The 19,754-nt window shown below is 47.3% G+C and overlaps 1 protein-coding gene across 3 annotated transcripts in view; it reads left to right on the top strand.

Annotated features, from left to right (window-relative positions):
• The window catches only part of chm (CHM Rab escort protein), a 36,379-nt gene extending 17,197 nt beyond the window's left edge, over positions 1-19,182 (top strand). For all 3 annotated transcript variants that reach the window (XM_029670177.2, XM_029670176.2, XM_029670175.2), the window contains 7 exons: positions 1,398-1,475; positions 8,291-8,395; positions 9,052-9,115; positions 10,313-10,409; positions 12,389-12,502; positions 17,747-17,904; positions 18,145-19,182. In XM_029670177.2, the coding sequence (XP_029526037.1) occupies positions 1,398-1,475; positions 8,291-8,395; positions 9,052-9,115; positions 10,313-10,409; positions 12,389-12,502; positions 17,747-17,904; positions 18,145-18,417 (889 nt within the window). In that variant the 3' untranslated portion in view covers positions 18,418-19,182. The remainder of the gene's footprint in view (positions 1-1,397; positions 1,476-8,290; positions 8,396-9,051; positions 9,116-10,312; positions 10,410-12,388; positions 12,503-17,746; positions 17,905-18,144) is intronic.
• The last annotated feature ends 572 nt before the right edge of the window (positions 19,183-19,754 follow it).

The following is a 19,754-nucleotide window of genomic DNA, read 5'->3' as shown; positions in this document are numbered from 1 at the left end:
TGAGAAGTCTAGCGAACACTGCAGCGATTCAAGACCTAGAGGTGGACACGTCCAGTGTAAACTTGTAAATGCGTTCTCTGCCATCGTCTAAGGTATGGGATTGAGTTGTCAAGAAAATGAGAACTGCCAGCCTTTTTCTAAGGCTGTTCTATTTATTTCTGCCTTGCTTGAGATACTGCCGCTAGAGCCTCGAGCTTATTTCTGCTCTTGTTACATTACCTTTTAATTACAGAAATAACTAGTTGGAGGCAGTTGTTTTGTATGAGAGGGGAGAGGAGGGTTGTCGAAGATTTATTTTGGATGTGACCTTCTCCACACTAGCTACAGCTGTAATCAGTGGAATTAATAGCGTAATCAAATTATACACAAACTCATAAATCATCGCCGAGCGCACTGTCACGGAGTTCGGCTATTAATGGCCCCTATTGTTTTGCCACCGTATTAAAAAATCACGTCCCCTGATTCCCGCCTTGATAGGAACTGAAATGCCATTTAGAGGCTATAAAGACCGGGGGCTCAGAGGGGTCCCAGATTTTCACAACTGTTAATTTAGCAGCGATGCAGAGTGATGTCGCAGATGCCAAAGGGGGGGGGGGGGCGAGTCAGGGCCGGCCGCACTTCAACGGCGCCTTTTCAGCCGGGGGATGGCATCATTGGGACAGACAGCGGCCAGTTAATTAGAGTAATATCAGCTTAAACGTCTGTCAGTTAGGGTTAATGACATCAAAAGGGGTTCCCTGGCGTCTGAATGGGGTTCTGTAGAGGCCATGCGATGGGCCTGGATGATTGCCTGTGAGTTTTATTCTCTTGATGTTTTATTAAGATGCCATGTCTGGTAATTCATCTATGGGGCAGGTACAAACCTTTTTTAGGAGCAACGGTGGTGGTTGTCTGTGAGGTGGGCGTGTCTTGGTCCCTCCTCTCCATTCCTCCCTCTGTTTTCTCTCGACCTGCTCTCCCCGGTCCGTCACAGCTGGCAGAGCTCCCTTAAACCCCAGCCATCTCTCTCCGTTATTCCCACTGTGTTGAAAGAGCCCGTGCCAGGCTCATAGACCTGTGCTGTCTGTGTGCAGCTGCGTCTCTGTGGGTGGGAGCGCACATTAACCTGGCCAAAGCGCACAGTCTGCACTGCGTTCGCCACTGTTTTACTTCAAAGTAGTTCAACCCAAGTACACTTGATTTTTGCAAAGTTTTGCCAAAGCAAGGATCATCCACCGTTTTTATATGTAATTGTCACCATCATTAAGTTGTTTGAGGTGATTTGAAAAAAGTTACATTTATTTGTCAAATACACATTTTGGAGTATTTTATAATGCATTGTAGTGAATATCCTATATGTTTATTCACTGACTGGCCACTGTCTTAAAGGACTTGTCTCTTTTGTGTATTCTTCTCAGGATGTGTGCTGTCTTTGGAGGGATCTATTGTCTTCGCCACTCAGTTCAGTGTCTGGTTCTGGACAAGGAGTCCGGCAAGTGAGTATTCCATCGCCAATTCACCACAACACACACACCAGTCCTCTCTCCCCCCCCCCCCCACAATAAAGAAGTGTGAGAACAAAAAAAAAGTGAGAACAAAGCAGTAAAAGAGATGGATTTGTGTTCAGGGCTGAGATAACAAAAAAGCTGCCCTGTTCTCGTCAAGCCCCTTTGTTCCAGCCCTCCAATCAGGGAGCAACCTCGATTAGAAGTAATTTGTGTATGTGGTCCTCCAAAACAAGGAAAGAAGACGGGGTCCGGAATATAGATACGAAATTAATTCTCTGGGAGACGGGAGAACCAAACCCCCCCACCCCCCACCTGAAGCAGCCAAGCTCGGAAGACAAATCACAGGCCCTGCCACTTGGGCTGGCGATGAGTGATGCTGGTTTTTCCTCGTGGCCTTACCTCCACTAATTGATTTTCATCTGAAGACAAAAAAGCCCTCTGTTACTGCCTCTTAAAAAATGAGAGTTCATCTCCAGTCTCCCTTGATTAATCTGCGCTGATAATGTGCGTCAGGCCCTACTAGAAAGCCCTTTTAATGAGTTTCAAAGGTAGATTGTTGTCATAAACTAGGTTAGATTAGTTTTTTTTTTTGGAAGGCTCGATATTGAGATTCTTTCATCTTGGTGGTGGGTGACCCTGGGGGCCAGGAATCTTGTGGTGGAGCAGTGTCGTGAGGAGTAATACTGTATGTGCTCTCTCTCTCTCGCTCTAATACTCGGCCCAAAGACTGAAACTCCCAGCCCCTGTCTCTACAGCCGGTCTCTGATGTTGGCCATTGGGGAAATACTGCCTTCTGGGACCTCAGACTGGAAAGTGCAGTTCCTTTGATAATGTGTTCCTCTTTGTGCAAAATGCTAATGGTACTCAAGTCTTTGGTTACGGCTTTCTTTTTCATTTGACGTATCCACGTGCAGCCGGTTGGGATTTCCTAGAGTGTTCATGGTTTTTATCTACTTACTACCCAGCGCTCTGCGACGCCTAATGCACGCCACACACTGACTGGTCCCCTCTAGTCAAAGCGCAATTTTTAACACATTTGATATGTGCAAAGTCAATGGCAAGCGCTAAGGCACAGACCCGAGTCAGAACCAGCCCCAGTCTCTACTAGTTTTCTGTGTGAACGGCGTTTCAGGTTGGAGCTGATCCAATGCCATGTCAGTCAGCGCTAGAGAGAAGTCCATAAACAAGCGGTGAGGCGTGGCCGAGAGGGCCCGCGCTGTTCTCCACGTGCGCCGCACAGGTGTCCACTGCTCCTTGTTCCAAGGCAAGCCTAATACATCATCAGTGGGGGAAAAAGTTTTGCGAAGGTGGAAAAAACTGGCAAGGTGTCTGCCAGGCTGAACAATGATTTTAATTTCCCCGGCGTCATAAATTACCTCCTTATGTCTCCTCTTATTACATACATAAAGCTGAAAAGGGTAGAGGGAGATTAATAATGCAGCACCAGCAGTGGATGATGTGACCTAACATCCCAGTTGCCACTCGTCTGTCCTGTCCTGGACCTGCTCCTCCACACTACTACAGCAGACACCTGCACCGTCTCTGTCTGTCTGTCTCTCTCTCTGCCTGTCTCTCCTGACTCCACTGACCAGCCGCTTCACTCCTGTCACTATCCATCCCTTAGTCTTAATGCGCTTTGATCCTAGTCACTTCCAACAGAGGAGAACTTGCCTGTGACAGTCATGTCCGGTAAGTCATGTGGGGGGGGTAGTTTCACTTGGCCGAAGTAAAGAGTTCCTTCCAGTTGAGATGTTTATCAAAGTCGTAACTGTTCATGGCTGTGTATAAGGCTGTGACCGTGATTGCTATGTGTGTGACTTGCGTGCTTTATGAACACTGTTTATGAACTACAGTTCTGATCAATAAAGCCTGCCGTGGCCTTGTGGGTAGGGAGACGGTAATCATACTATTAGATGTTAGTTCCAAGCTGGACCTTTTTTTTATGTCTCGGCTCAGGTTATGTCTCCAGGTGTGCGGATAACAGGGGATATACATTTAGTGTTGAAGCACATTTACTTGATCATCCTATTTAAGATCGAAAATATTAGTTATGTTTATTTAGATATATTGCACTCGTGAAGGTACTTTCCAGGATGCGTTTTTTTTGTTGCTTCAAAAACCGTGGGTGTTCTCTCAGGGATGTGAAGGTTGTGGCCTGTATCCCGTCTCCTATATCCCATATCCCACTCCATTGGTTTAGGATTGATTTGAACTGCCAGCTCCCACTGCCAAGCCCCCTCCTAGTAAATAAATCTTCATTTACATAAACAGTCCATCCTGCAGTCAATCTCTCCTAGGTGAGGATTATTCGGAGGGGGGTGGGAGCGAGCGTTTTGGAGTGCCGCTTGCCTTCTCCTTTATTGTGTTGTGAAAGTCCATTTCAAGGATGTCACCCCAAGCCCATTAGTTTGGATAATGAGCCCTATAAAGCACATTTATAACTCTTGACATAACAAGCAGACAGATTCCCCACCGTTCCCCCTCTGTCGGAGAGGAGCAACGCAGGAAGGTCACACTGCTGCTGCCCAGGACTGGGGGCTCAGAGGCTCGCCTCCCCTCATCCTGCCTCTCCTAGCCTCACCTCGCTCGCACTGGCTAACTCACAGATTGCACCAATCTGGCCAATGTTTTGGGTTCTGTTTTGTGCTTGCATTTGTTTGGACAAAAAAAAAGAGAAAGTATTCAACTCTGGCTTTTCTTACAAAGATTAATGAATCAGCCCAGGCCATTTGTATTTGTTTCGACGGTGGTGCATTGAGAAGCTGCCAAAACAATCCTTCTCATTTGTGCTGGACTATAGGCTGTAATGTTCTGAGGCACAGATGCCAACTGTTTTCCCTTTCTTGACAAAGGTAATTAATTAATACCATCTCATGAAGCATACAGCTCAGGTCGGTAAAGGTGTTTGGTATAACAATGGAGTGTTTATTTTTGTGTTGGCCATTTTTTTCCCCCCAGACTAAAGGTCCCGACGCTTCTGATCATGTTCTGCGCATGTGTTTATTTATTCTCTACTTTACGCACACGCCTCTGCTCTACTGGGGCGGCAGGTAGCCTAGTGGTTAAAGCGCTGGGCCAGTAAACGAAAGGTTGCTGGATCAAATCCCCGAGCTGACAAGGTTAACAAAATCTGTCGTTTTGCCCCTGAACAAGGCAGTTACCCCACTGTTCCCTGTAAATAAGAATCTGTTCTTGGGTAGTTAAATAAAGGTTCAATTTAAATTTAAATAAAAAAAATACTCGGAGAACAGGCTACTCTGGGGAATGGTTCTCAATTAATAATAAATAATGAAGTTCGATCAAAGCTGAATCAATGTCTGCAAGATCACACAATGACAGAATATAACGTTACTGTAATAAAAAAACACCACTACATTTTTTCTTTCATGTGGCCAAAACTCAACAGCGCGCACCACTAGGCAAAATACACAGGGAGGCTATGTTAGTTTGTTCAAGGTGAAATTTCACCATGTTTCAAACAGCACCACCCCAACATCAACATATGTGAATATTGCTTTTCTATGTTTTGTAGTAAAAAAAACAATATAGAGGAAAACAAGTGTTTCCAATGACATCAACCAATTAGCGGGCAATTTCTACTCGTAATTTGAGAGTTGCACCCCTTCTGAAAAAACCTACACTCGATCCCTCCGATGTCAACAACTACAGACCAGTATCCCTTCTTTCTTTTCTCTCCAAAACTCTTGAACGTGCCGTCCTTGGCCAGCTCTCCCGCTATCTCTCTCAGAATGACCTTCTTGATCCAAATCAGTCAGGTTTCAAGACTAGTCATTCAACTGAGACTGCTCTTCTCTGTATCACGGAGGCCCTCCGCACTGCTAAAGCTAACTCTCTCTCCTCTGCTCTCATCCTTCTAGACCTATCGGCTGCCTTCGATACTGTGAACCATCAGATCCTCCTCTCCACCCTCTCCGAGTTGGGCATCTCCGGCGCGGCCCACGCTTGGATTGCGTCCTACCTGACAGGTCGCTCCTACCAGGTGGCGTGGCGAGAATCTGTCTCCTCACCACGCGCTCTCACCACTGGCGTCCCCCAGGGCTCTGTTCTAGGCCCTCTCCTATTCTCGCTATACACCAAGTCACTTGGCTCTGTCATAACCTCACATGGTCTCTCCTATCATTGCTATGCAGACGACACACAATTAATCTTCTCCTTTCCCCTTCTGATGACCAGGTGGCGAATCGCATCTCTGCATGTCTGGCAGACATATCAGTGTGGATGACGGATCACCACCTCAAGCTGAACCTCGGCAAGACGGAGCTGCTCTTCCTCCCGGGAAGGACTGCCCGTTCCATGATCTCGCCATCACGGTTGACAACTCCATTGTGTCCTCCTCCCAGAGCGCTAAGAACCTTGGCGTGATCCTGGACAACACCCTGTCGTTCTCAACTAACATCAAGGCGGTGGCCCGTTCTTGTAGGTTCATGCTCTACAACATCCGCAGAGTACGACCCTGCCTCACACAGGAAGCAGCGCAGGTCCTAATCCAGGCACTTGTCATCTCCTGTCTGGATTGCTGCAACTCGCTGTTGGCTGGGCTCCCTGCCTGTGCCATTAAACCCCTACAACTCATCCAGAACGCCGCAGCCCGTCTGGTGTTCAACCTTCCCAAGTTCTCTCACGTCACCCCGCTCCTCCGCTCTCTCCACTGGCTTCCAGTTGAAGCTCGCATCCGCTACAAGACCATGGTGCTTGCCTACGGAGCTGTGAGGGGAACGGCACCTCAGGTACCTCCAGGCTCTGATCAGGCCCTACACCCAAACAAGGGCACTGCGTTCATCCACCTCTGGCCTGCTCGCCTCCCTACCACTGAGGAAGTACAGTTCCCGCGCAGCCCAGTCAAAACTGTTCGCTGCTCTGGCCCCCCAATGGTGGAACAAACTCCCTCACGACGCCAGGACAGCGGAGTCAATCACCACCTTCCGGAGACACCTGAAACCCCACCTCTTTCAGGAATACCTAGGATAGGATAAAGTAATCCTTCTCACCCCCCCCTTAAAAGATTTAGATGCACTATTGTAAAGTGGCTGTTCCACTGGATGTCTTAAGGTGAACGCACCAATTTGTAAGTCGCTCTGGATAAGAGCGTCTGCTAAATGACTTAAATGTAAATGTAATTAGTTAAAATCGTGACGCACATTGATGACATCATTAGTGTTTATCTCCCCCCCCCCACACAAAACATAGAAACGTGTCATTTTCACATATGTTGATGCTGGAGGTGATGAATATGAAGTAGACATTTAGAGAAATGTCCCTTTAACACAATATGCTAAAACGTACTCACTGTACTAAAACGTGCTCACTGTACATCATTCAAAACAACACTGTACGCTACTTCACTGTATAACTCTAAATGCATATCCCCATGAAACCGATTTGAGATCAAATGGATGGTATGTAGATGCTGCATGGCCGTTTCACTGGTAAAACTTAGAATAATTATCATTCATGATTGACTGAGAAATGTGAAGGGAAGGGGACCAAAGAAATGTGTCCGTAATGTATAGGTAAAGAAACGCATGCACAGAACTTGATCCGAACATGCGCAGAAGCTTTGGGACCTTTCTAATCCGGGTCAGGGACAAGTCGTATCCGACACCACTCAATAAATGCAAATCAAAACCGCATCTGCAGACTTAAGCAACATATTTCTGGCATACTCCTGAGGACCTGTAATACGCCCACGCCATTCTGTTCACGGGTGGACTCATAAGCCACAGTCCCCGCTGTTAAATCCGTGGGGCGGGTTTAGGGTCATGAAATATTGTGTGGATGAAGGGCGGCTGGTATGTGGTGGGCGGGTTGAATAAAGAGAAAACGATGCATTAAAAAAAATCCAGAAATGTATAGTTTTAGTGCAATTCATATCTGTAGGCTACATTTTGAGTTTTTTCTTTCATTATTTTTTATCTGGCATTCGTGTGTAAGCCTAAGCTTTAGGGCCTAACTGTATGAGTGCCAAATACACGCCAATCACCAAATGCTTTTGGGACTTAGGCAGAAAAAGTTAACGTCGTCCCACTGAGGCAAATAGGACAAATTGGGAACTGTACAATTTCTCTATTTGCGGGTTAGAATCGGGTGCAGGCCTCCGATTTTCACTGGCATACAACTGAGTGTACAAAACATTAGGAACGCCTTCCTAATATTGAGTTGCGCCCTCAGAACAGCCTCAATTTGTCGGGGCATGGACTCTACAAGGTGTCAAAAGCGTTCCACTGGGAACCATGTTGACTCCAATGCTTCCCGCAGTTGTGTCTAGATGGCTGGATGTCCTTTGGGTGGTGGACCACTCTTGATACACACGGGAAACTGTTGAGCATGAAAAACCCAGCATCGTTGCAGTTCTTGACACACTCAAACCGGTGTGCCTGGCACTTGTTACCCCATTCAAAGGCACTTCAATCTTTTGTCTTGCCCATTCACCCGCTGAATGGCACACATACACAATCCATGTCTCAAGGCTTAAAAAGCCTTTAACTTGTCTCCTCCTCTTCATCTACACTGATTGAAGTGGATTTAACAAGTGACATCAATAAGGGATCACAGCTTTCAACTAGATTCACCTTGTCAGTCCATGTGATGGAAAGAGTTTGTACACTCTGTGTTTAGTCAGTGACATACTCAATATAAAATAATTTAAAAAGTTAGTAATTAATTTTAAATAATTATAAGTAAAACTATTTCACTCATATTGTAATACATTTTTGGTCATATTTCATAAAATCTTAACACTGGACAGTTACTTTTTAATGTTTTTTTTCTTCCCCTTGTTCCAGGTGCAAAGCTGTGATTGACACTCATGGTCAGAGAATTAGCTGCAGTCACTTTGTGGTGGAGGATGGCTACATTGGGGCAGACCAGAGGAAGAACACGGATTCCAGGTGAGTGGCTCCCAATACTCCTCCTCAGCACCTTCTCTACCTAGCCATTGATACTGGTCTCACCTACAGTTTCAGGCAGCACATGAATTTAGTGAGAACAGTGCAAAGCCTCCATAGAGGTGACGTTTCTCGTGAAGTCAACTTGCGAGAAGGGGTCTCTGTGCAGATAACGGGGGGATCTTTCCTCAGGTCTTTTATGCGGTAGGACAGTTTCAGTGGTGTCATGGTGAAAGGGCTGATTATCCCAGACACACACCACAGACCTGGCTGCAGGTGACTGGGCTCTGCTTTGCTCTGCTCTGCTTTGCTCTGCTTTGCTCTGCTCGCCACACCGCTGCCTGCCTCCGTCAATGGAGACCTTGACATTTACACCACTGACCCCAATTAAAGCATGACTAATGCTCTTAAAGACAGCAGCGCAGAATGACTGGGCCGAGCCCGGCCAGAACCAACCCGGCCACTTTTCTGTTGTAGCATGGCCCAGACTGGACTGTCTCACAGCCATAATCTACCGCAAAAAAAACAAAAAAAACAAGAAAGGAAAACAGTGCTGTAATAATCTAATAATATTGGTGCTGCTGTTTTTTTTTTAATCTTACTGTTGTGCCCCCCCCCTGCCCCTTCCTCGCTTTCATCCATCCTCTCTCTTTTCACAGGCAGATATCCAGAGCGGTCCTCATCACAGACCGGTCAATTCTGCCATCCGATTCTGAACAGCAGGTTGTCCCCTATCCTGTGTCCCACACAAAGAGATGTTTTGACATATTCAAAGGGACCCCCCCCCCTTTACAAGCACAAAATACATTTAAATGCTATTCAGATATCCAGTGTGGCTTAGCGGTATTCCTGCCGAGCCTGCACTTTTTTTGCTACTCCTGTTGTTTTGCATTACATTATATTTTATGCTCTATCACATTTGTATAGATTCTTGGTCCGCGTTCAAGTTCTCAGCGCAGAAACAGCAAAACATCAAAGCTAATTTGGGAGATCACTACAATAGTTCTGACGTGCGGCTGTCTACCGTTTTAAGATCTCCAAATAAATTGCGGAAAAAGTAACCAGTTCAATGAAAGCCCCCCTAATGCTGTTTGTTGTGACTGGTTTGGAATTTGATAAAATAATCCTACCGGCTGGAGAATGGGAATTGACATGCTAGCATTAGGTACGCTAATTTGAGTGCCAGTCTTCGATATGGATATGAAAAACATGGAATAATGGCATAGAACACGTTGAATGAAATCTGATCAATCCAATTCCCCTAATGTGTCTGCATAAAGAGAATATATCCATTGAATTTATCCCTTCTTTCATGGCACAAGTTTTTTTTTTCTTTTTTTTTTTTTTCTCTCCCCGGCTGAAATCCGGCTTTGAATATCACTCACAAAGGACAGAGGGAAAACCGTGTGTAATTTCTGCTCATTAGGTAGTGGGGAGAATATGAAATTAATTTCTGTGTCTTGACACAGTGTGGAAATGGAATATTACATGACTGTGTGACAAAACGTAATTAAATATGGTCTCTTTTGTAATTAGCTGTTGGATGGTCCTGTGGAATGACAGTGTGGACCGAGGCAGATACAAGGGGGAGATTGGCCCTGGCTGTCTCTGTCCCCTGCTTTTCCCCTCATGGGAGAAACTGACTTTCCTTCCTTAAATTTGTCCACTTGATTAAAAAGGAGTGATTTCACTTCTGCTCCAGCCAGAAAGGACATTATAATAACATCCAGGGGATTCATATAAAAGGATTACAGGGATCCCATTACTTAGAACTGCAGTTTGGTAATAGGCTTTAGGATTGTCTTGCACACTTCATTAGGGCTGTGTGTGTGAGTGCCTTACCGAAGCACTGCACTTTGTGTGGTTCAACTCTCTGTCGGTCTGTCTAACGTACCTGTCTTGTCTCTATATGCACTGTAGATCTCCCTGGTCACTGTGCCTCCCGTGGAGCCTGGTGGTCCCCTGGTCCGTATCATAGAGCTCTGCTCTTCCACCATGACCTGCATGCTAGACACCTGTGAGTCCAGCTGCACCCCGGCCACTCACCCCTCTCACCCACCCACTGCCCGGGACAGGGGATAAGGGGGGGGGGTCGTATTAGGCAGCGCCATCTACATAGAGGGCCGTTGTTTTAGAAAGGTAATTCCACGATGCTTAGAGGAGGCAGTTCTGGCGGACTAGCTGACATCAGGGTTGTAAGGCAGACTATAATTAATAGAGGAAATGAGACTGAAAACCAAGATTGAGAGAAGTGGGGTGAGTGAATGATAGCGTCTCTGAACATTCCATCTCCTGTGTGTGTATAGAGCTTTGGGTCAAACTGCTGCTGCTTTACCGGGTCACTGAATCAGTCGTTCAGACAGCTGGAAATATGACCCGGTTTTCCCTTTGAATTGTGGCTCCAGTATCAACGACGACGATGATGATGATTCCATCGTTAACCGTAGTGTTATTTATGAGTGTTATTGTTTTTAGCAATCCCCGTATTATTTCCCAGTCAGTCATCATACTTAGATAGATGAGCAATGGTGACAGCTGCCCAGTGACCATCTCCATCTCCATAGGGGAGCTGGGGTGGGCGAGAGGGGAGTAATCAGCAGAAGTCCACTCCCTCACTCTAGGAATAGAGTCTGGAATGATGGAATTGTGATGTGGAGCCATTGCTCCTACTGTGTGTGTGTGTGTGTGTGTGTGTGAGAGAGAGAGAGAGAGGATGGAGATGGATAGCTGTAGCATCCCTTAAGTAATGTAGTTCTACCTGAGTGGATCAGTTGCAATCATAAGATGATGATGAGCTTGACAGGCCTGCGACACACACACACACACACACATAAGGTAAACCATTCATCTGCATTGAATGATACTTGCAGAGTTTATAGTCTACAGAATATATATTTATACTGGTGAATATATATATACCAGGCCAATCTGATCAGAGTGTCTTCCTCAAGGGCAACTTGGCTTCCTGGGATTTGAACTAGCAACCCAATGGGAACAATGGTGTTTTGCCATTTTCAAATGGAAATTTGGCCATGAAATTAGCTGTCTTAACAGTAAAGTCTCTCCCTGGCTACTTTAAAACTTAAAGGCCTGAAGACAGCAGATATGCATCCTGATTCTCCATCTGCTAGCTTAGTTTCCCACAGAATGAGCATCAAGTGTCTCAGTGGACAGCCCTGCTGTACAACAGTGTAATCCTCCCAACTCTCCTGGTCTTTTTTGTTTGGGCCCTGAGCTGACAGAGTGGAGGGCCTCCAGAGTCCCAGTGTGAGTAGAGTGTCACATACGTCCTCTGAGCAGCATCTCCATGGACCCTCTGGCCAATGACGTACCTCTCATCCCACTGGGGAGGCCTGTATCCTCCATCCACCCTCTACACACCCCCCCTCCAGCCAGCACGGCACAGTCAGGAGCTATCTTGTTCCCATTGCTGTAGTTGCTCCTTTTGAACCCCCCCCAAAAAAAAAAACCTGTCAACCTGCGAGAAAGAATAAAAAGGAGAGGAGATAGAGCCCTACAGTTGTCTTGAGCTCTTGGGATTGCCCAGGATCCTATTCTCTGGATCCCAGCGCTGCCACCGTTAACATGGTGTTCACAATACCGCCCTGCAGGAGCAGGGCTGAACGCTTTGAAGATGAAACCACCTCTCCCCCCCCTCTGAGGTCCAAACTCCATGCAGCCAAAGCCCAGCTCCCTCCAACCCCATCCTCTCTGGGCACTTTTCATGGAAGAGTCCCAGCCATGCTGCGGAGGAGACACTGACATGGCCTAGCTGTGCAGTGTGTTAAGGAATAGGTTGTTCGGGAACTGACTGTGGAGAGTAATTAGACAATGTTCCATCTCTTTAGGGAAGGTCCCGCTCACATGCTACAGGATAGACGGGCTGATGTGAACTTGGAGGACAACATCTGCTAAATGACGCAACAATGATATTCTGCTTGGCTAATTGACACCGGGTGTGTGTATGTGTGTTCTTCGTCTACCTCCCTCACACAGATCTGGTGCACCTGACATGTTCCTCTGCCTCTGGCTCCGCCCAAGAAGACCTAGCTCCTGTGGTGTCCAGGCTCTTCCACACACCAGCTAGTCCTGGAGAGGAACCTGCAGAAGGTACAGTAGGAAATGCTCACCTGACCCCCCCCCCCCCCTCTTTTTTTTTATACCCTCAAATATCCATCTAACCTCTCTCCCCTCTCCTGGCTTGATTTTACATACCACCACCTTCACACATCACTGTCACTACATGATTCAAAATAATGTGCTCCGATGTTCTAAGTACCTAGTGATAGCCATCCCTAAAGAAGAAAGATCAGGCTAGTTTGTAGTTGGGTGAGAATGCGCTGACATTTGTCGGGGTTTGCTTGAAGACGTCATCAGTAATACAGATGATTGATATTGATGGCTGCGTGCCAAACTGGCGTTAGGCCGTTGTCCCATTGATTCCCATTACCTTCTGTCAGGCTCGGCTTGGTTCCTTGATGGCGAATTAGCACGCGACCTCGGACGGAACCTCCTTTTATTACGCCGAATTATAGATATACTGCTTCAACATGTTCCTCTAGAGATGTTTCCCTGGACCTACTTTATGTCCTTAGGGCTCTCACTTGTCACGGAGCTGTGTCGTTTTTGTCAACATTTTCTTTCATTTAACACACAGAACATGAGTATGGATCTTTTTGAGCATGGATTAAATGAAGTACATCAGTTGATCATCTTGGCCTCCTTGGGTGCTTCCTTTTTGTGAGTAGCCGACCTTTTGAAGCTCCACAGATCATTTTTTTTCCCTCTCACACACCGGCCACCATTCATTCTAGCCTGAGCGCAAACCCTCATGCTGGCTTTCTACCTACAGAACAGAATTGGTCACTGTATTTACTGAGCAAGGAATGGAGTGGAAATGTAATGTTTAATTAGCTCCAGCATCCCATTTGGCCTGGACTCATAACTTATGAATCTGTCTCCCTCATGGGGAACAAATTTGCCTCGAGAAGCAATAACTTTTGCCATTTTGGATTTGAAACCATTTATTGCTACTTAATGCAGATAAATCTAATATATTGGAGTAGTCAGTTGTGTTTTTACCGAGGCGGGGATCGGTTTTGTCCGTGGTAGGTTATGGCTTTTCTCAAACCTCGTTGAGGTCAGTTAAAATAGCAGCTCCATTCTGTCCGAAACCAACACAGAGATCCACAATCGCCTCTTGAAGCCATTTGTTGTTTTATTGCTGTTTCTCTACGGCTGTGAGACAAGGTCATCACGAAAGTGACAGGCGTGATTGAGATCCCTCTCCTTTTCTCCTCTCTTTCTGACATCCTCATTCCCTTTTCACCACCACATCTATTTTCTGACTCATCATCTCTCTTTTTCTGCTCCCCCCTTTAAAAAAAAAATCTCTCTCCCTTTCACCCCGTCTCTGTCTCTGTTCCTTCATTTTGCTTTCTCCCTGCCTGTGTGTACACGAGTCTCTCAGGTGGTAGGCCAGCGCCGTGCAGTGCAGTGTGGGGCTGTGCTCTGTGACGCCACCCTTTTTATCACAGGAATGAGGTAGTAGTATTTTAATTAAAATGTCAGAACAAATACTGTGAGAGTTATTGAGGATGAATCACTAGATAAGGGGAGCAGTGGGCCAGAACAGGTCAAAGAGACAAAGTCACCTGGCTGGCTGGCGGCTCCTCATTCATCCACTGGGTAGGATGTGTGGTGCTGAGGCGGGGCGGGGGGGGATTGGAGAGGGACATGGAACGAGGGGTGCACAGCAGAGGCTCTGGGGGGGTGGAGGTTGCAGAAGGTTAGGGGTAGGGCTGGAGCAGTCGGGGGCAGGTGCACATCTGGCAGGTGCACATCTATGAGCAGGATGAGGACAGGTTGGATTGGGCTATCTCCTCCTCTAGATGATCCCACTGGCTCCTCCTCTAGATGATCCCACTGGCTCCTCCTCTAGATGATCCCACTGGCTCCTCCTCTAGAGGATCCCACTGGCTCCTCCTCTAGATGATCCCACTGGCTCCTCCTCTAGAGGATCCCACTGGCTCCTCCTCTAGAGGATCCCACTGGCTCCTCCTCTAGATGATCCCACTGGCTCCTCCTCTAGATGATCCCACTGGCTCCTCCTCTAGATGATCCCACTGGCTCCTCCTCTAGAGGATCCCACTGGCTCCTCACTGGCTCCTCCTCTAGAGGATCCCACTGGCTCCTCCTCTAGAGGATCCCACTGGCTCCTCGTCTAGAGGATCCCACTGGCTCCTAGTCTAGAGGATCCCACTGGCTCCTCGTCTAGAGGATCCCACTGGCTCCTCGTCTAGAGGATCCCACTGGCTCCTAGTCTAGAGGATCCCACTGGCTCCTAGTCTAGAGGATCCCACTGGCTCCTAGTCTAGAGGATCCCACTGGCTCCTAGTCTAGAGGATCCCACTGGCTCCTAGCCACTTCATTGGAAAATGAGTTTGAACCAATGTAGCGTTGTGAAATCCGGTGTTTTTAAAGAACGAATGCATTCCAGAAGAGACTGTGTGTTGATGTGTGGTGGCAGGCCGCCCAAGCAGAGAGCCAGTGGGTGTTAGAGGTGGCTGATATTTGGGGGTGTTAAGCTCCAGGCGTGTAGAGGGCCCCGTCAGGAGCACAGCTCTATGCTAATCTGACATTTCTCACATCTGTGACAGGGCTGTGTGGAAAAACGAAACAATGATGTCTAAGACGTCGTTGGTGTGTATTTGGTCAGGTGTGTGTCATTGTTTGTGTATTTGGTCAGGTGTGTGTCGTTGTTTGTGTATTTGGTCAGGTGTGTGTAGGTGTCGTTGTTTGTGTATTTGGTTAGGCGCGTGTGTGTCGTTGTTTGTGTATTTGGTCAGGCGCGTTTGTGTATTTGGTCAGGCGCGTTTGTGTATTTGGTCAGGCGCGTGTGTGTATTTGGTCAGGCGCGTGTGTGTCGTTGTTTGTGTATTTGGTCAGGCGCGTGTGTGTCGCTGTTTGTGTATTTGGTCAGGCGCGTGTGTGTCGCTGTTTGTGTATTTGGTTAGGCGCGTGTGTGTCGTTGTTTGTGTATTTGGTCAGGCGCGTTTGTGTATTTGGTCAGGCGCGTTTGTGTATTTGGTCAGGCGCGTGTGTGTCGCTGTTTGTGTATTTGGTCAGGCGCGTGTGTGTCGCTGTTTGTGTATTTGGTCAGGCGCGTGTGTGTCGCTGTTTGTGTATTTGGTCAGGCGCGTGTGTGTCGCTGTTTGTGTATTTGGTCAGGCGTGTGTGTGTCGCTGTTTGTGTATTTGGTCAGGTGTGTGTAGGTGTCGCTGTTTGTGTATTTGGTTGTGTGTGTCGCTGTTTGTATATTTGGTCGTGTGTGTGTAGGTGTCGCTGTTTGTGTATTTGGTCGTGTGTGTGTGTAGGTGTCATTGTTTGTGTATTTGGTCAGGTGTGTAGGTGTCGTTGTTTGTGTATTTGGTCAGGTGTGTGTGTGTGTAGGTGTCGTTGTTTGTGTATTTGGTCGTGTGTGTGTGTGTGTAGGTGTCGCTGTTTGTGTATTTGGTCGTGTGTGTGTAGGTGTCGTTGTTTATGTATTTGGTCGTGTGTGTGTGTGTGTGTAGGTGTCGTTGTTTGTGTATTTGGTCGTGTGTGTGTAGATGTCGTTGTTGGTGTGTATTTGGTCAGGTGTGTGTAGGTGTCGTCGTTGTTGGTGTGTATGTGGTCAGGTGTGTGTAGGCGTCGTCGTTTGTGTTGGTGTGTATGTGGTCAGGTGTGTGTGTGTGTAGGTGTATGGAGAAGATGTGTGGATGGACAGGGGTGTATGTTGAGGTTGTGTGTGTGTGTGGATGTCGTTGTTGGTGTGTATTTGGTCAGGTGTGTGTAGGCGTCGTCGTTGTTTGTTTTGGTGTGTAGGTGTATGGAGAAGATGTGTGGATGGACAGGGGTGTATTTTGAGGTTGGGTGTATGTGGTCAGGTGTATGTGGTCAGGTATATGGAGAAGATGTGTGGATGGACAGGGGTGTATGTTGAAGTTGGGTGTATGGAGAGGATGTGTGGATGGACAGGGGTGTATGTTGAGGTTGGGTGTATGTGGTCAGGTGTATGGAGAGGATGTGTGGATGGACAGGGGTGTATGTTGAGGTTGGGTGTATGTGGTCAGGTGTATGGAGAGGATGTGTGGATGGACAGGGGTGTATGTTGAGGTTGGGTGTATGTGGTCAGGTGTATGGAGAGGATGTGTGGATGGACAGGGGTGTATGTTGAGGTTGGGTGTATGTGGTCAGGTGTATGGAGAGGATGTGTGGATGGACAGGGGTGTATGTTGAGGTTGGGTGTATGGAGAGGATGTGTGGATGGACAGGGGTGTATGTTGAGGTTGGGTGTATGTGGTCAGGTGTATGGAGAGGATGTGTGGATGGACAGGGGTGTATGTTGAGGTTGGGTGTATGTGGTCAGGTGTATGGAGAGGATGTGTGGATGGACAGGGGTGTATGTTGAGGTTGGGTGTATGTGGTCAGGTGTATGGAGAGGATGTGTGGATGGCAGGGGTGTATGTTGAGGTTGGGTGTATGTGGTCAGGTGTATGGAGAGGATGTGTGGATGGACAGGGGTGTATGTTGAGGTTGGGTGGCCTTTTGAAGTGTCGTCACGTTGATGGTGCCACACCTCTGCTGCTCACCAAATTAACTAAATCACTCTGCTACCCAAGGCAGGAAAAGTAACACATATTATAATTGTGTGACATTTTGGTAATGACCACACTGACATTTCAGACTGACACCTTTTTCCCTCTCTTTCTTTGGGTACCTTTTTTTTTTGGTCCCTTACATTTTAAAGGGTAATGATACAGAATGACGGTTTTTACGCTTTGAAAACCAGGAGCCTTCTCGCAGCTCCAAATCATCCTCTCTCGTTTTTGTTTGACCGCTTCAAGTCTCACTCACGGACCGATCAAAGAGTGTCAAGAAACACTTTCCCATGTGCCTTGTCGGCAAACCAAATGTCACCCCATTAACAGGAATCATGCTTCCCCACAGATAAGCTGTGTTGAAAGGAGCCTGTTAAGTTCCCGTCTCTTCTCAAACACCGACGGAGATATTCCTACACGACTAAATTGGCACCATTATGGCTGAGCATTTCTACCCGAAAATATGAATTGAGTTAATGATTCAATTGTTTGGTGACTTACTGTTACTAATACCCTGTCATCTAGGGAATTTGTTTCACCGGCAGACAAGAGCTGCATCCGTATAGCGGTAACATACATCATATGTTCCTGAAACATTTCAACTAATGTCAGATGATTCCTCCTCTTCAGTGCGGCTTCTGTCCGTGCACGGCTCTCCGTAGAAATCTGAACACTACATTACATTCATGACGCCGGTCCTTCCCCTATCCAGGAGAGGAGGAGAGCAGGGGACCGACGGTGCTGTGGGCCCTGTACTTCAACATGAGGGACACCTCTGCTGTGGACAGGAGCAGCTATGACCTGCCCAGTAACGTACATGTGTGTGCCAGCCCTGATACCGCCCTGGGCAGTGACCACTCCATCAAACTGGTAAGTGACAATGTCCTAGAGATATATATACATTTTTTTTACTGTCACGCTAAACTTGTAAGAATTGCGTTCTTTAACATTTATCATTGTTAAAAATGGAGCAAATAATTGGCTAACGATGACTTGCGTCACTAGCCTGGAAGTGTACTGTCCAATGGGGCTGATGGCGTAGATTGAGTTGTCCTCACCTGTCTTTGTTGTGTGTGTTCGGCGTCGTCTGTCATCTCTCCCTCTCTCCAGGCCGAGGCAGTGTTCCGCCAGCTTCTCCCTGATGAGGAGTTCTGCCCCCCGGCCCCCAACCCCGAGGACATCATCTACGATGGGGATGGGCCTCAGGGGGAGGGCCCGGGCTTTGAGGAGGCTGCACCAGCAGAGGGTGCTGGTGCCCAAGGAGGAGAGAGCGCTGGGAGGCAGGAGGGAAAGGAAGCAGTGGGAGAAACGAAGGGGGCGGGAGAGTCCGTAACACCGGAAACTGGGGCTGGGGATGAGCCGAGCCCCACCAGCGATGAATAGCCCCACGCACCCCCCTCCGTGTACAAACAGACTGCTGCCTTCTGCCTCAGAGTCCTGGCATGCACAGCAGTCAGTCAGCACTCCCCTGAAGGCATAGCTGGACTCTGTGGTCTTGGTAACCACATAGCGTTCTCATCCCCAGAAAGCCTTAGAGGGATCATCTTCACCATCCTTGATGTGGTCACCTGCAGAGACATTTATATATATATATATATATATATACATATATACAGTATTTACATTGATATGCACAGTATATTAATGGAGTCATTTCTTTACTGGGCACCATATAGCAGCCTACTCACTGTATTTTTCCTCTCACCTGAGGTTGATGTAAAGGTTCTTCTGAGTGAGTGGGGGGGGGGGGGGGGTTGTTCTTTCTAAAAAGCCATTGCATTGTGATGTGTGTTCTTAATCAGGGTCTCTGCCGTAGAGCCCAAAGAAATGGTTGCCTTTTTCCTTTTTGTACTCACGTTAAGAGTTTCGCTCAGCCAGAGAGGACGTGATGCTGTTTTGTTTCCCGCCTCTTGTGTATGTCTGGAATGGGTTTTCTGGGCGTTTTTAAGGCCTTACAGGAAGTATAAGACGCCTCATCGCAACGCAACTTGCATGTTTTCACACACACTGCTGCGCCATCCAATTGTACTCGAACCCCACGTCTCTTTTAATGTGCTTGAGTATTTCAACTCTGTTCTCTCATGTGTATTGTCGCTGTCACTATCCTTTTTAAAAGGTTGACAACCATTAAAGTGCTACCGAACAACGGCTCCTGTATCTCGTTTTACAAAGTCATATACAGTGAAGTTGGAGATCAGTTTCCAACTGAATTGGAAGAGGAGAGGTAACAGAACAGAGGCAACAGCAGCAGACGGAGCGCTCCAATGACACGCCCCAGCTCTGTGGCTTTGACAGGTGTGAGCCAATTTCCGTTCGGGAAAAAAATCTGATACAACTGTAACAATGTGTGATGTGGCTGCAGCTGTCGGCGGAGCACGACACACTCACGTTAGCAAGGTGTTCCTGCTTCCAGAACAAACAAAGCTCCACGGTTTACCTGGAAAGAAAGGGAGGTGAGAAAGGGAAGGTAGAGAGCGAAGGGTTTGATGACATTTGTTTTGTGGTGGCGTGACAGAACAGATGGCTCATTACGCCTGTGAATGCTCTGCTCACGGGGCTTTGTTTTGCCGTAATTTGATCTCCGCTCTGTTGAGAGTATTTACAGATTCAAGGGAGATGAATTACTGTAAAACACATGGCTGGGTCATTAAGAGCTGGCAAATATGCTCTTATTGGAGGAGAGGATAAAACCAAAAACAACCTCAATGAGGGGAGGATTA

Source organism: Oncorhynchus nerka, linkage group LG10, assembly GCF_034236695.1.
Source record: "Oncorhynchus nerka isolate Pitt River linkage group LG10, Oner_Uvic_2.0, whole genome shotgun sequence".
Lineage (NCBI taxonomy): Eukaryota > Metazoa > Chordata > Actinopteri > Salmoniformes > Salmonidae > Oncorhynchus > Oncorhynchus nerka.
Note: the sequence above shows the minus strand (reverse complement) of the source record. Positions and strands in the feature narration are given on the sequence as shown.